Raw genomic sequence first — 17,449 nt, forward strand, 5'->3', positions numbered from 1 at the left:
TCATACCTCAACATAATAAAGGCTATGTACAACAAGCCCACAACCAAAATTACCTATGACCCAAAGAGATCTACAGATTCAGTGCAACCTCCATCTAAATATCAATCACATTTTTCATAAAACTAGAATAAACAATCCTAAAATTCATATGAAGCACAGAAAAACCTAAATAAACAAAGCTTCCTTAAACAAAAAGAACAAAGCTAGAGGCATAATAATACCTGATTTCCAGATAAACTACAGAACCACAGTAATAAAAACAATATGGTATTGACATTAAAAAAAAAAAAAAACATTGGAACAAACTTGAGAACCTATGCATCCAGAGCCAACTGATCCTCAACAAAAGGACCAAATGCATAACTAGAGAAAGGACAGCCTCTTTAACAAATGATGCTGGGAAAACTGGGTATCCATAAACAGCAGATAAAGCTCAGTGGTAAAGCGCCACTAGTTCTAACCCAGTACTATATATATATATATATATATATATATATATATATATATATATATATTTAGGCAATGATTCTCTGGATAGGTCTCTCAAAGAATAGGAACAACAGCAAAACTTGACAAACAGAAGTTCATCAAGCTAAAAAGCTAATGCATAGCAAAGTAAATGATTAATGGAGTGAAGAGACAACCTTCAGAATGAGAGAAAATATTTGCTAGTTATTCCTCTGATAGAGGACTAATATCAAGAATATATAAAGAATTTTAAAAATTTAACAAAAAAATAATTAATCCAATTAAAATGGGCAAATGATCTGAATAGACACTTCTCAAAAGAAAAAATGTTTAACAAATATATGAAATGCCCTTCAATAGATGAATGGATAAAAAAAATGTGGCATTTATACACAATGGAGTATTACTCTGCACTAAAAAATGACAAAATCATGGAGTTTGCAGGGAAATGGATGGCATTAGAGCAGATTATGCTAAGTGAAGCTAGCCAATCCCTAAAAAACAAATGCCAAATGTCTTCTTTGATATAAGGAGAACAACTAAGAACAGAGCAGGGAGGAAGAGCATGAGAAGAAGATTAACATTAAACAGGGACGAGAGGTGGGAGGGAAAGGGAGAAGGGAAATTGCATGGAAATGGAAGGAGACCCTCATTGTTATACAAAATTACATATAAGAGGAAGTGAGGGGAAAGGGAAAAAAACAAGGGGGAGAAATGAATTACAGTAGATGGGGTAGAGAGAGAAGATGGGAGGGGAGGGAAGGGGAGGGGGGATAGTAGAGGATAGGAAAGGCAACAGAACACAACAGACACTAGTATGGCGGTATGTAAAAAAGTGGATGTGTAACCGATGTGATTCTGCAATCTGTATACGGGGTAAAAATAGGAGTTCATAACCCACTTGAATCAAATGTATGAAATATGATATGTCAAGAACTATGTAATGTTTTGAACAACTAATAATAAAAATCAAAAAAATGTCTCAATTATATTACTCATCAGGGAAGTGGAAATCAAAACTACAATACCATCAGGGCTGGGGAGATAGCTCAGTTGGTAGAGTACTTGCCTTGCATGCACAAAGCCTTGGGTTCCATCCCCAGTACGAAAGGAAGGAAGGAATTTCATCTTAGCCATTTAAAATGGCTATTACCAAAAATTTTTTAAATGCTGGCAAGGATGTGGAGAAAATGGAATGCTAATATACGGACTGGAAGAAATGGAAATTAGGACAACTACTATAGAAAACAGGACACAGTTTCCTCAAAAAACTAAAATGAAAATTACCATATGCTCTAGCTATCCCATTCTTGGGTATATATCCAAAAGAAATGAAGTCAGCATTCAAAAGAAATTCCTGCATGCCCATGTTTTTAGCAGTACTATTCACAACAGTCAACATATGGAACCAGCCTAGATGCCTGTTTAACAGATGAATAGATGAAGAAAACACAGTGTATGTGTGTGTATATATATATACACATATATACATATATTCCTTTGTGTGTATATACAAATATATATACACACACACACACACACACAAAGGAATATTATTCAACCATAAAGAAAAATGAAATCCTATCATTTGCAAAGAAATGGATTGAATGGGAGGACTGGGGATATAGCTAAATAGCCATTAAATAAGCCGGACACAGAAAGACAAATACCACATGTTCTCTCTCATATGTGGAAATTAGGAAAAAAAAATTACCTGAAAGAAGATGGATTACTAAGGACTGAGAGGAGTACATGTTGGGGTGGAGAAAGGGACAGTTAGAAGGAGGATGGATGGACCTGATCAATAAAAGATCTCTGAAAACATGATAGTGAATCCCATTAATTTGTACAATTAATATGTCATAGTAATCACAAAAAATTAAATTTTAAAAATTGTAGCACTTTAATCTTCACTCTGTGAAACTATATTAAGATCTAATAAACTTATTTTTGTACTTTCTTCTGAATGTTCTAACTTAATATAATTTTTTTGAGTTCTAAAATTGTGCATTAACCAGGGGAAAAAAGTAATATACAATGGCATTCACTCTTTTTTTTTAAACATGGTGTCATTTTTTTTAATATCATTATTTTGTTTATTTATTTTTATGTGGTGCTGGGGATGGAACCCAGTGCCTCACACATGCTAGGCAAGCACTCTACCACTGAGCCATAACCCCAGCCCCAATGGCATTCACTCTTTAAAAAAAAAAATAAAGCTTGAGGGTTGAACAGTATTCCAAGACTTGGAAATTCCAAACGAAATAAGTAACTGTGTACTCAGCTCTTTGAGAAGATAATTCTTCTTTCTGTAATAAGCCAGAACCTCATATTCAAAAGACATTAAAAATTGTCATTCTTGAGGAGATCCAAGATGGCGGGGCAGAGGGAGGCAGCATTCTGCATAGCTCCGTGATGTGGGATTCAAGTAGTGAGAATACAGCTTCTCTGCCAATGATATTCCCACTCCCCGCCCTCCCAGGAAGCACCCTGCCCATCTAGGGCTCCAGGCCTCAGCATCTGAGTAGGTCTCCCAGCTACTCACCCACGCAGGACTACTGGATACCTGAGTAAGACCAGTGGCCGACAGAAGAACCCGCAAAGAACTTTTGGCCACCCATTCAAGCAGAAATCATGGACAAAGCCCCCACAGAGGACACCCAGCAGGGTAGGAACTCCAGCTGCCACCCCTGTGTGGACCCTGATCTAACAATGTGGGGCTCCCCGGGTTGCCCCCATCTTGGGACTCTACAGCAGCAGACATAGTCCCCTATGTGCACTAGCCTGCCTGCACCTGGGAACTTCACACAGGCTCTGAAGTCAGCCAACATTGCAAGTCACAGAGCAAAGGGAGGTATTATTACACTAAAGGAAAAACTAATCAAAGGAGAAAGCAAGTCAAGTTGGGTAACTTTAACACACCTCTTTCAAAAATAAACAAAAATGGCTGGAAACACAAATCATGTTTTAATAATAACCCTGAATGTTAATGGCCAAAACTCACCAATCAAAAAACATAGAATAACAGATTGGATTTAAAAAAAAAAAAAAAGACCCAACAATATGCTACCTCCGAGAGACTCATCTCATAGGAAAAGATATCCACAAACTGAAGGTAAAAGGTTGGGAAAAATCATACCACTCACACATGGAATGCGAAAGCAAGCAGGGGTTTCCATATTCATATCAAATAAAGTAGACTTCAAGCCAAAGTTAACCAAAAGGGATAAAAAAGCATATTTCATATTCCTTAAGGAAACCACTCATCAACAAGACATAATAATAACAAATTTGTAGGCCCCAAACAATGTACGTCTACGTTCATCAAACATACTCTTCTCAGGTTCGAGAGTCAAATGGACCACATTAATTTTGGGTAACTTTAACATACCTCTTTCACTACTGAATAGATCTTCCAAACAAAAGCTGAAAAAGAAACTATAGAACTCAAAAATACAATCAATAACTTAGACTTAACTGACATATACAGAATATTTCATCCTTCAATAAATGAATATACTTTCTTCTCTGCAACACATGGATCCCTCTCTAAAATGTCCATATATTATACCACAAAGCAACTCTTAGCAAATGCAAAAAAGTGGAGATACTACCCTGCATTTGATCAGATCATAATGAAATAAAATTAGAAATCAATGATAAGATAAAAAAAATAAAAGCTACTCCAACACCTGAAGACTAAATAATATGCTACTGAATGAACAATGGGTTACAAAAGACATCAAGGAAGAGATTAAGAGATTCTTAGAGGTGAATGAGAACACAGATAACAACACATTGAAATCTCTGGGACACTATGAAGGTATTTAGTACTAAGAGGAAAGTTCATTGCATGGAGTTCATTCCTTAAAAGAAGAAAAAGTCAACAAATAAATGACCTAACATTACACCTCAGAGCGCTAGAAAAAGAACAAATCAACACCAAAAACAGTAGAAGATAGGAAATACTTAAAATCAGAGCTGAAATCAATGAAATTGAAACAAAAGAAACAACTGAAAAAATTGACAAAAAAAAAGTTGGTTCTTTGAAAAAATAAATAAAATGTAATGAAGAGGAGAGAGAAAACTCAAATTACTAATATACGTGATGAAAAAGGAAATATCACAACAGACACTACAGAAATATAGAAGATACTTATAAATTATTTTGAAAAGTTGTACTCCAATAAAATAGAAAATATCGAAGGCACTGACAAATTTCTAGAGTCTCATGATTTGCCCAAATTGAATCAGGATGATATACACACACAATTTAAACAGTGATGAAATAAAAGACACCATCAGAATCCTACTAACCAAGAAAAGCCCAGGACCAGATGGATACACAGCCAAGTTCTACAACACCTTTAAAGAAGAATACCAACACTCTTCAATTTATTTCAGGAAGGAGCACTTCCAAACTCATTTTATGAGGCCAATGTCATGCTGATTCCAAAACCAGGCAAAGACACATTAAAGAAAAAAAAAAAAAACTTCAAACCAATATCTCTAAAGAACATAGATGCAAAAATTCTCAATGAAATTTTGGCAAATCAAATACAAAAACATAGTGCACCACAATCAAGTGGGGTTCATCCCAGGGATGCAAGGTTGGTTCAACATATGGAAATCAATCAATGTAATTCATCACATCAATAGACTTAAAGATAAGAACCATATGATCATCTCAATAGATGCATAAAAAACATTCAACAAAATACAGCTCCCCTTCATGTTCAAAACACTAGAAAAACTAGGGATAACTGGAACATATTCAACATTATAAAAGCTATCTATGCTAAGCCCCAGGCCAACATCATTCTAAATGGAGAAAAATTGAAAGCATTCCCTCTAAACACTGAAACAAGACAGGGATGCCCTCTTTCACCACTTCTTTTTTTTAATATTTATTTTTTAATTATATGTGGACAAAATGTCTTTATTTTTGTTTTTTATGTGGTGCTAAGGATCGAACCCAGAGTCTCACACATGGTAGGCGAGCTCTCAACCTCTGAGCCACAACCCCAGCCCCTCTTTTACCACTTCTATTTAACATAGTTCTTGAAACACTGGCCAGAGCAATTAGACAGACCAAAGAAATTAAAGGGATACACATAGGAAAAAGAAGAACTCAAATTAGCACTATTTGCTGACAATATGATTCTATACCTAGAAGACCTAAAAAATTCCACCAGAAAAGTTCTATAACTAGTAAATGAATTCAGGGAAGTAGCAGGATACAAAATCAATACACATAAATCAAAGGCATTTCTGTATATCAGTGACAAATCCTCTGAAAGAGAAACTAGGAAAACTACCCCATTTACAATAGACTCAATAAAATAAAATACTTGGGAATCAACCTAACAAAAGAGGTGAAAGACCTCTACAATGAAAACTACCAAATGCTAAAGAAAAAAACTGAAGAAAACCTCAGAAGAGGAAAGATCTTTCTTGAGTTCCTGGATATGCAGAATTAATATTGTCAAAATGACCACACAGCCAAAAGCACTATACAGATTTAATGCAATTCCAATCAAAATCCCAATGACACTCCTCATAGAAATAGAAAAGCAGTCACAAAATTCATCTGGAAAAATACGAGATCCAGAATAGCCAAAGCAATCCTTAGCAGGAAAAGTGAAGCAAGACCCAGAATAACTAAAGCAATCCTTAGCAAGAACAGTGAAGCAGGTGGCATCATTATACCAGACCTTAAACTGTACTACAGAGCAACAGTAACAAAAACAGCATGGTTTTGGCACCAAACTAGACTGGTAGACCAAAGGCACAGAATTGAGGACACTGAGACTAACCCACAAAATTATAATTATCTTATATTAGACAAAGGCACCAAAAACATAATTGGAGAAAAGATAGCCTCTTCAATAAATGGTGCTGGGAAAACTAGAAATACATATGCAAATGAAATTAAACCTCTATCTCTCACCATGCACAAAACTCAACTCAAAGTGGATCAAGGACCTAGAAATTAGACTGGAGACCCTGAGCCTAATAGAAGACAAAGGAGGCCCAAATCTTTATCATGTCAGATTAGGCCCCGACTTCCTTAACAAGACTCCTATAGCATCAGAAATAAAAATCAAGAATCAACAAGTGGGATGGATTCAAACTGAAAAGCTTCTTCTCAGCAAAAGAAACAATCAGGGAGGTGAAGAGAGAGCCTAGAGCTTGGGAGCAAATTTTTACCGTATGCATATCAGATACAGCACTAATCTCTGGGATATTATAGAGAACACAAAAAAACATAATACCAAAAAAAAAAATAACCCAATCAATAAATAGGCCAAGGAAGTGAACATACACTTCTCAGAAGGTGATATAAAATCAATCAACAAATATATGAAAAAATGTTCAACATCTCTAGCTATTAGAGAAATGCAAATCAAAGCTACTCTCTAAGATTTCATCTCACTCCAACCAGAATGGCAGCTATTAAGAATACAAACAACAATAAGTGTTGGCGAGGATGTGGGGAAAAAGGCACACTCATACATTGCTGGTGGGACTGCAAATTGGTGCAGCTAATATGGAAAGCAGTATGGAGATTCCTTGGAAAACTTGGAATGAAACCACCTTTTGACCCAGCTGTCCCACTCCTCAATGTACACTCAAAGGATTTAAAAACAGCATACTAAAGGGACACAGCCACGTCAGTGTTTATTACAGCACAATTCATAATAGCTAAACTGTGGAACCAACCTAGATGCCCATCAGTAAATGAATGGGTAAAGAAATTGTGGTATATATACACAATGGAATATTACTCAGCAATAAAAGAGAATAAGATCATGACATTTGCAGGTAAATGGATGGAGTTGAAGAATATAATGCTAAGTGAAGTTAGCCAATCCCAAAAGCCAAATGTCGAATATTTTCTCTGATATAAGGAGGCTGATTCATAGTGGAGTTGGGAGGGGGAGAAAGGGAGGATTAGACGAACTCTAGATAGGGCAAAGGGGTGGGAGGGGAAGGGAGGGGACATGGGGGAGGAAAGATAGTGAAATGAGATGGACATCATTACCCTAAGTACATGTATGAAGACACAAATGGTGTGAATATACTTTGTATACAACCAGAGATATGAAAAATTGTGCTCTATATATGTAATAGGAACTGTAATGCATTCTGCTGTCATATATAACAAATTACAATAAAAAATTAAATTTAAAAAAATATCATTCTTTCAAATTAATTATATGCAGAAGCAAATATGTACAGAAGGTTGTTCTCATCCAAGAGTGCACATCAGAATCAGAGTTTTCAAGATTGCCAGGTACCACCTCAGACTTGCTCTCTCAGAATCTGAGAGGTTCAAGCACGTGTACTTTTATAAAGCTCTCCAAGTGATTATGATGCACATTCTCAAGCTAAGAACTGCTTATATAAACAAATCACTGCTTTAAAAATGGTGTGAACAGTAAGGCGTGGTGGTGCATGCCTATAATCCCAGTGATTTGGAAGGTTAAGACAGGAGGATCACAAATTCCAGGTAAGCCTCAGCAACTTAGCAAGGCAGCATTGGGCAACATAGCAAGACCCTATCTCTAAATAAAAAGAATTAAAAGGGCTGAGGATATGGCTCAGTGGTAAGCACCCCCTGGGTTTAATCACCACTACCAAAAAAAAAAAAAAGTGTGAAAAAAAAGACCACAAAAAGAGGAAAAAATAACTAAGCAATACTTTAAGCTAGAACATACATACTCTGGTCCACCTGGCAAGCAAATCATGATTTAAAAATTAAAACTGTTACAATCTAATGAACTACTACAATTAGCAATGAAAATTAACTTGGATATGCAAGTGATAAAAAAAAAATCGTGAAATGTATACTGGCTTTCTTATAGATACCTGAATATCTATTTGTTGCTGTTGTAATTTTTCAAGATGCTTAATTTGCTGCTCCATAAATACATTCATTCGCTTCTCATGATCGTGACAATGTAATTTCTCTTCTTTATTCTGAATGCTTGCTTGCTGTTCTGTAACACGTTGTAAGTGTTTATCGGTCTCCTGTAACTTATTAAGTAATTCTGTAACAGAATTAACTTTTGCTTCCAAATCACTCTGCACCTAAAAGGATAAAAATCACAAAATAATTTTTTATATTATAGTACAGAAAGACAATAAAATATGGTCAATTACAAAGAAGGTTATTTATAGCAACTGATTTGAGAAATTGTCAAAGTAGAACCTTTACTCACTGTATCTCTGATGATTTGATGCCTTTATTTTTAGAGTCACAAAAGTAAAAGGCAGGAAAAAAAATTAAAAAGTAAAGGGTAGGAGATCACAATCCTTAGGATTTATGTTTCCTCTCATTAAAAAAAATTTTTTTTTTGCCTCATAGAAGTTTATAATGCAGAAATAAGAAATACTTAAGTGGAAATTAAAGAGACAGAAATAGCAAGAAAACAACTTTTTATACTTCACTAATGTAAAACTGAGTTAGGTTAGCAGTCTTAAGTTCTCATCTTGGCTCTCCCACCTGTTAGCTCTAAAATCTTTTTCCTCCTGTGACGTGGTTCTCCTTTCCCATTACAAACTAACAGGTTAGGTCTACGTAATCTAAGCTGTCTTCTAGTTCTCAAATAAGGATGACCAATCATCCTAGTTACCCAGAACTAAGAGGCTTCCTAGGATTTGTGACTTTCAGTGCTACAAAGTCCTAGCACCATCAGAGCAATGAAAGGGTAATTTTCATAACTTCTGAGAAGTAATACACAACCACACATGGTAAAATTTTTTCAACTTGAGATCAAACAGAATGTTCTTAGTCTAGAGCTGGACACAACTACTTAGAGCATCTTAACAGTTATTTTTATAAAATTTCACAAAGTATATTCATAATACCTGGAGAGAAAAATATACCTTTATCAGTGGAGCTGCTGTTGCAATGGCAGCAGCAGTTGCTGCAGCTACAGTTGTAGCAGAATCAATGGCACTGGGTGAAGTTCTGGCCTCCTGTGTAACAGTATTCTCTTCTGTGCCAGCATCTTCTAAAAGATGTACCTTTACTTCCTTAAAGATAGGCATGCTTTGCGCTCTATCAATAAAAAAGGAATAAAATATATTCAATAAGGTATGCTGAACCACTTCAATAAATATCTGTAAGTGGTCATCCACTGAAGGTAATTTTCTTGATTTTTAAAAATTAAATCACCTGCCAAGTTTGGTGGCACACTCCTGTAATCCCAGTGACTTGGGAGGCTGAAACAGGAGGATTACAAGTTCAAGACTGGTCTCAGCCATTTAGCAAGACCCTCAGCAACTTAGCAAGACCTGTCTCAAAATGAAAAGTAAAAAGGGCTGTGGATGTAGCTCAGTAATAAAGTAGCCCTGGGTCCAATCCCTGGTGTCAAAAAGAAAAAAAATTAAATTGCATATCAAACAAAGTTATTTTGTTAATGAAGTTTATCAAGGTTTGAGTCACTAAGGACTAAAGATATAAGATAATTCCCTGAAGGCAGTGATGTTATTTCAGAAAATAGGACTTATATATATGTGGAAAAGGCATGGTCACAGTTAAAAGGATATGTAATCAAGAAATATAAACCAAGCATAGTGATGCATGCCTGTAATACCAGCCACTTGAGAGACTGAGGCAGAAGGATTACAAATTTGAGGCCCACCCCAGCAAATTAGTGAGACCCTCAGGAACTTAGTTGATAAGTTCTCAAAACAAAAGATAAGATATTTTGATTATTTTGATAAGATCTCAAAATAAAAAAAGAACTGGGAATGGTAAAGTGCAGGGGGGTGGAGGAGGAGGAGGAGGAAGGTAAATTTAAGACATGAAGAAAAACATTCTAAGAATTTAAATACCAAGTTTTATTTCCCCAAAACAAACAACCCAAGAGGGATTACTGCTATTTTTAAAGTACTGATAATTTTATTCTCTAAATACTTTTAGAAGAATTGTAACATTAGAGGAAGAGAGTATAGCTTAGTAGTAGAGTATGTGGTTAGTATGTGTGAGGTACCCTGGGTTCAATTTCCAGCACAAAAAAAAAAAAAAGAAAGAAAAAAGAAATATAACATTATTGATGTATACTTTACCCCCTTTTAATCCAGCTTTAATGAAGCATAACTGACAAATAAAAATTATATATATTTACTATATACAACATATTTTGATATATTTATACATTGTGAAAGGTTACCACAATCAAGCTACTCAACATATCCATTCCTCACATAATTATGTGTGTGTGTATGTGCAGGTGGTGGGGAGGGGGGGAATAAGAACATAAAAGGTGCCCTCCTAGCAATAAACATTATTACCTACAATCATCACATGGCATAAAATAGAGCTCTAGGATTTATTCATCCTAACTGAAATTGTACCATTTGGTTAACACCTCCCCATTCTCCCTACTCTCAACCCCTGGCAACCACCAATCTATTCTCTCCCTTTTGTAAATTCAACTTTTTCCAGTTCCACATATGAGATTATGTGATAATTCTCTTTCTGTACCTGGCTTATTTCATTTAGCACAAATCCCCAAAAACAATTATTAAAACTGCTGAAAGAAACTTTCTGAATTTTAACTCATTTAGATTAAATTAAATATCATCCAATGGGCATCAAAGACATCACTAAATAGCCTGGATTAAAAATGGACCTAAACCAGATGCCATGGTATACACCTATCATCCCAGCAATTTTGGAGGCTGAGAATTGCCAAGTTTAAAGCCAGCCTGGGCAATTTTGTGAGATCTTGTCCCCAAAAGTAAGTAAACAGATAGATAGATAAATGGGGGGATAAATAAATAATAGGAGGGGGCAGTAAATAGACACATATTAACTAAATACTAAAAAAAAAAAAAAGAATCTGTCCAGTTATGCTCTATATTTGGGCTCTAAGAAAAAATGAAAGGAACATGGACAGAATCAAATAATCCCTAGATAAGTATAAATAAAATCAACAGGAATACATTCCATATCCAGAGGCTTTATTTCCCTTGCTTGATTTTTAAAGACAGCTCAGAACTTTTGAACTTACCCCTCTGATATTTCCCCATTTCTACTAAGAGCATCATTCTTCTCTAAGTCTCAAAATTTTGAAGTCACCTTTACTTCTCTATCTTCCTATCATCTCATACTCAATAGAGTCATCAAGTTTCGCCAATTATTTCATCACAATTACATGAAAAGTGTCATAGAACTATAGAGTTGGGGGAATCTCATAGGTGGTTCATCTATCCTAATTTTCTAATTTTTACATGAAGAAACTGAGGTCCACAGAGGTAATGGGGTGTACTTGATGGAAATCACAGATTTAGTGACAAGGCCCAATTCCAGAGGTCTTCCCATGACTCTAAAACTTTCTTGGATTAGTACTTCTCCCTTCTTTCTTCTTCTCTACTAGAAAATTCATCACTTCTTACCAACCACATATTTCATTCTTTGGTTTATTTGCTTAAAAACTTCCCACTCATGTCTCCATTCTTGAAAAATCTCAGAAATGTCCTTATAAAAAGCTGAATAAGCAAATTTCCTGTTTGGCTTTCTATACCCTCCATACTCTGGTCCTATCCTCCATTCCTATATATACCTCCCTCCTATATATACCCAAAACAACCTCTCTCTGGAATCATACTGCTCTCCTTACTGACTACACATACAGCACTATGCTCACAACTGACTCGATGCTTTTTTCTCTGCTCTCTCAAACTTCTTCCACTCAACAAACTACGATATCCTTCCTCTTTGGGATGCAATCTAAATCTTGCCTCTCCCAATAAGCCTATCTTTATAACAGTTTCTATTGATCTCTCCCTTCATTAAGTACTTTTGTATTTATTGCCTATACCACATGAGGCCTGAAACATAGGCATTCCATTGTTTAAATATCTGTACAAAACAATTTAACAATATATTGAATGCAAAGCTCTATTCCTATCACGATTCTGAAAGGAACCATCACTTCTCTCCCTCTCCCACGTGTACATGCGCTCGCTCTCGCTTGGTCTGTCGAGATATAATATATATGTGTGTGTATATATATATACACACACGTGTATATATATGTGTTTATACATGTATATATATGTGTATATATAATCTCTCTCAAGATTATTTTATATACGTATATAAATATGTATATATACATATGTATATATAATCTTGATATATGTTCTATAATATATAAAATCTTGATGTTTTATATATACACACACACACACACACACTCATACACAATCTCTCCAACTAAGCCATAAACAAGCTAGGGAAGAGAGACTACTTTCATACGGAATAGCAACTAACAAAAGTATAGATACACAGGATGCTCAATAAATATTTAACCAATTGAGGGAATATTTGTGTGTGTGTGTGTGTGTGTGTGTGTCTCTCTCTAATGTCTTGTCTACTAAGACAGTTTAATTAGGATATTCCTTGTCTTTTAGTATTCTTGTCTGAAGTCTAAAAGTGATTTACCCTTGACCAACATTACATTATAAGGTTAGATAGCTTCTATACAGGCTTTCTTTTTCTTTCTTTTTTCTTTTAAGTTGCTCTGGCTAGCCTCAAACTTGAGATCTTCCTGCCTCAGTTTCCCAAGTAGCTGAGATCTCAGGTGTGTGTCGCTGTATCTTTATAGGCTTTTAAACTTTATTTTTAATGTAGCAAATGTAAAGAGCACCAAGTATAAAGAACAGGCAAGGGCTGGGGATATAGCTCAGTTGGTAGAGTGCTTGCTTTACATGCACAAGACCCTGGGTTTGATCCCCAGCACCACACACACACACACACACACACACCCCAAAAAAAAACAGGTAAATGTACATAATCCTCCCATTCAGAAACAATTATTTTCTTCTAAACTTTTATTTAGAACTTTCTTTACTCCTAAATCCATTAAATAAACCAATATACACTACAACTGTTCTCACCAAGCTCGCTAATAATTCTTGCTAAATTTAGTGAACATTTTCACTCTTTATCTTTCTTTACTTCTGAGCAATACATCTACACACTGATACTACACTACTACTAGTAGTAGTCATCTACACACTAATGACTTCTGCATATGGATTTCTAGTTTTGACCCTTTTGAAAACTTGATCTTTATATTCAATTTTCTAGAACGTTTTTTACCTGAATGCTTCATAGGTATCTTGAACCCTCACACTCAAAATGAAATTTATTCTCCCAAGGATTCCCTTTCTTAACGAATGACACTACTGATCATGTATTTATGCAAGCCAAAATTTTGGAATTCATTCTTACCACCTTCCTCAACTTCACATCTATCAATTCTATACACAAATCAGCTTCCATATCTGTCTACTACTATTTAACCTAGCATGATTTATGCCTCCATCCCACCCCTCCTAATGTATTTAGGACCTATCTCTCTGTCAAAGAGACCCCTGAAAACTCCACAGCCAAATGACTTCCTGGACAACAGCCCAGCCCCCTTCCAAATCATTATTTCATACCACTACTAGAGTGAGTCTTTTAAAAAAATATATCTCATCTTGGGGCTGGGGTTGTGGCTCAGTGATAGAGTGCTCGCCTAGCATGAATGAGGCAGTGGGTTCAATCCTCAGCACCACATAAAAATAAAATATGGTGTCCACCTAAAACTAAAAAAATAAACACTTTTTTAAAATGTATCTTATTTTTACAACTTTTTAATGATTTGCCATCCCTCTTAAAGTCCAAACTCCTTTAGAAGAATTCACATTTTCTTTTTTTTTTTTTTAAGAGAGAGAGAAAGAGAGAATTTTTTATTCATTTTTTTTTTTTTTTAGTTTTCGGCGGATACAACATCTTTGTTTGTATGTGGTGCTGAGGATCGAACCCAGGCCACACGCATGCCAGGCGAGCGCGCTACCGCTTGAGCCACATCCCTAGCCCGAAGAGTTCATATTTTCCTTGTACTAGACAACTTGGCCAGATTCTTCATTTCTCAAAGATTCTGGTCTATTACCTTGCATTATTTACAGTTTTGAAGCACATGATAATATCAAATAGGACAAGTACTACATCATTCCATTTTGTCACAACTCTACAGTTAAGTTACATAAATAGAGGGGTTGGAGATATAGCTCAAAGATCCCTTACCCAGCATGTATGAGGCCAAGGGTTTGATCCCTAGCACCAAAAACAAAGAATATGAACATATAGAATATGTACAGTTGAGAATAGCTAAGATACTTTTAGAAAATTAATTTTTAAATAATTTTGGAAAATTAACGTTGGAAAAATAAACAGAATGTTCAGGCACACATAAAAACACATAAACACATATACTTTTTCTCAGCTGTATGTTCTTCCAAGTAAACATTAAAATTACTTGGCTAAATTCCATCTACCAATTATTCTAAAACAAAATTCAATGACTACAGCAAAACCTATAAGCTAATTTTAGACAAACTTGGACTTTTATAGTATTAAGTCTTCCCATCCAGAACATGTTGACTATCTCAATATATCCTAGCCTTTGTCAGTTCCCAAGGAAAGTTTCATTCTTCCTCGCATAGTTTCTACAGATTTCTAATCATAAATATAACTTTTTTTGTTCTAAGTACAGAATATCTTCTACAATGTAAATTTTTCCTCCTTTTTTCCAATATCCACACCTGATCTCATTTTATTTTCTAATTGCCACAGATAGGACTTCCAAATTATAAACAAACAATAACAAAAAGAAACAATGAAGGCTAGGGATGTGGCTCAGTGAGAGAGTTCTTGCCTAACATGCATGAAGCCCTGGGTTCCATCCCCAGTACCACCAAACCAAAAAGACAATGAGCTCTCAATTCTACTATTAAACAGGATATTAACTATTTTCTTCATATTAAGAATCTGAATCTATCACTCTATTGTTAGTTTTAAAGAGGTATGTGTGCATGGTAAGGTAAGTAAGAAATAAGCATGACATTTTATTAAATGTGATCCATAGTGCTTGTCATACATATTTTCTTATTTATTCCAATGATAAGTATATAATGAATCATGAATTATTAGTGAGGCAATGCTTAAAACTGCCTGAGCCTCTTTTTTGTTTTGTTTTGTTTTTAGTTGTTGATGGACTTTTATTTTACTTACTTATTTATCTTTATGTAGTGCTGAGAATCTAACCCAGCACCTCACACATTCTAGGCAAGAGCTCTCCCACTGAGCTACAACCCCAGCCTGAACCTCATTTTTAATATGGGAACATTTTAAGACATTCCAGGCTTTTGTAAAGATTAAAACGAGAAACCAATGCAGAGAGCATAATAATTGCTATATTAGAATTTGCAATTATTTCCAGGTATACTGGCATTAGCCTATAATCCTAGATACTTGGGAAGCTAATGCAGGAACACTCCACATTTGAAGCCTGCCAGGGCAACTTAGTGAAACCCCATCTCAAAATTAAAATTAAAAGGGGGCTAGGTTGTAGCTCAGTGGCAGAGCACTTGTCTAGCATCTGTGAAATCTTGGGTTCAATCCTTAGTACCTTAAAAAAATTCAATTATTATTTTTAAAACATTGCTGCATTCCTGAGCCAAACTCTATTTCATTATTATGCACTGCTCTTCTAACACAAAAGACATACCCTATTTATAACTTGAGAAATAACACATCAATAAAATTGTTATCTTTAGCTATCAGATGAATAGTTGATTTAATGATTTTATTACATGAACTTTTTGGAAAAACTACCATGATAGAAACAAAAACACTTAGGATAAAACTAAATTTTAGCTTTGGGTATTTGGGTTAGGTTAGCCTCAGGAAATGACATGGATAGCATTCTCTGTACTGGAGCAGAATGGCATAAGTGTAATCTGTTTCTTAATATTTTTCCAAGAATTCAAACAAAATCATCACTGTTTTAGAAGGTTTATTCTTTCAAGTATTTTCCATATTTTTTAGCAATTGGTCTATTAAAATCTAGCTCTATGATTATTCTTGGTGAATCATTTAATTTCATCTAGTATTTTAAATTTGAGGCATGTAACTAATTGTACTCTCATTTGTTTTTGTCTCCTCTAAATCTATCATTTGTCCTCTTTTTATCTCTAATTCATGTATTCTACCATCATTTTTCTGACCTAAATTGGTCAGGAAGTTGCTTATACTTCTAAACTTCTAAGAACCAGTTAAAAACATTTTACTGTGTATGTTTTTTACTTTATTGGATTCATTTTTATCTGGTATAATTGATTTCTTCTCTTTTCCCTGCCTTTTCTCTATTGTTCAAGTTTTGTTTGTTCATTTAATTTTTATGGTACTGAGGACTAAATGCAGATGTGGTCAACTACTAAGTCACACCCCTTCCCTTTTTATTTATTTTGAGACATAGTCTTGCTAAGTTGCTTAGGGTCTTGCTAAATTGCTGAGGCTGGCATCGAACTTAAGATCCTCCTGCCTCAGCCTTCAGAGCGGCTGGGATTACAGGAGTACACCAACTCACCCAGCTTATTCAGGTTTTTTGCCTAGTATGCATGAGGCCCTCGGTTTAATTCCCCAGCATCACAAAAGCAATAAATAAATAAAACAGACTTAAAAGACACATTTATCCCCGGGCACAGTGGTGGCACATGCCTGTAATCCCAACAGCTCAGGAGGCTGAGACAGGAGGATCCTGGGTTCAAGGCCAGCCTCAGCAAAAGCGAGGTGTTAAGCAACTCAGTGAAACCCTGTCTCTAAATAAAATACAAAGTAGGGCTAAAATAAATAAATGCCACATAGGAACCAAGCGCCCCTTGGCTTTCATCGATGAGAATGTGGAAAAGTGGCAAACCAGCCATAGGCTGTGTGTATGTCAACTATGAGCATTGAGCACACAAAGTGGACTGAACCAAAGTTGCCCCTCTGGGCAGGGAAAGTAAGCATCTTTTCCCTGGTGCTGGCTCTGCCTCTGCCTCTGCCTCTGCCTCTGATCCCCACACAGCACATAAGATGGGCGTGGGCTTCCTAGATGTCAGTTAACCTGCTGACAGCAAGACATCAGGA

At 35.5% G+C, this 17,449-nt stretch overlaps 1 protein-coding gene across 11 annotated transcripts in view; it reads right to left on the bottom strand.

Moving 5' to 3' along the window:
* Kiaa0586 (KIAA0586 ortholog) overlaps positions 1-17,449 on the bottom strand; it is a 133,194-nt gene that overhangs the window by 105,336 nt on the left and 10,409 nt on the right. For all 11 annotated transcript variants that reach the window (XM_071608002.1, XM_071608001.1, XM_071608000.1 and 8 more), the window contains 2 exons: positions 9,361-9,535; positions 8,341-8,562 (listed from right to left, as the gene is read on the bottom strand). In XM_071608002.1, coding sequence (XP_071464103.1) covers positions 8,341-8,562; positions 9,361-9,535 — 397 coding nt within the window. The remainder of the gene's footprint in view (positions 1-8,340; positions 8,563-9,360; positions 9,536-17,449) is intronic.

This window comes from Marmota flaviventris, chromosome 2, assembly GCF_047511675.1.
Source record: "Marmota flaviventris isolate mMarFla1 chromosome 2, mMarFla1.hap1, whole genome shotgun sequence".
Lineage (NCBI taxonomy): Eukaryota > Metazoa > Chordata > Mammalia > Rodentia > Sciuridae > Marmota > Marmota flaviventris.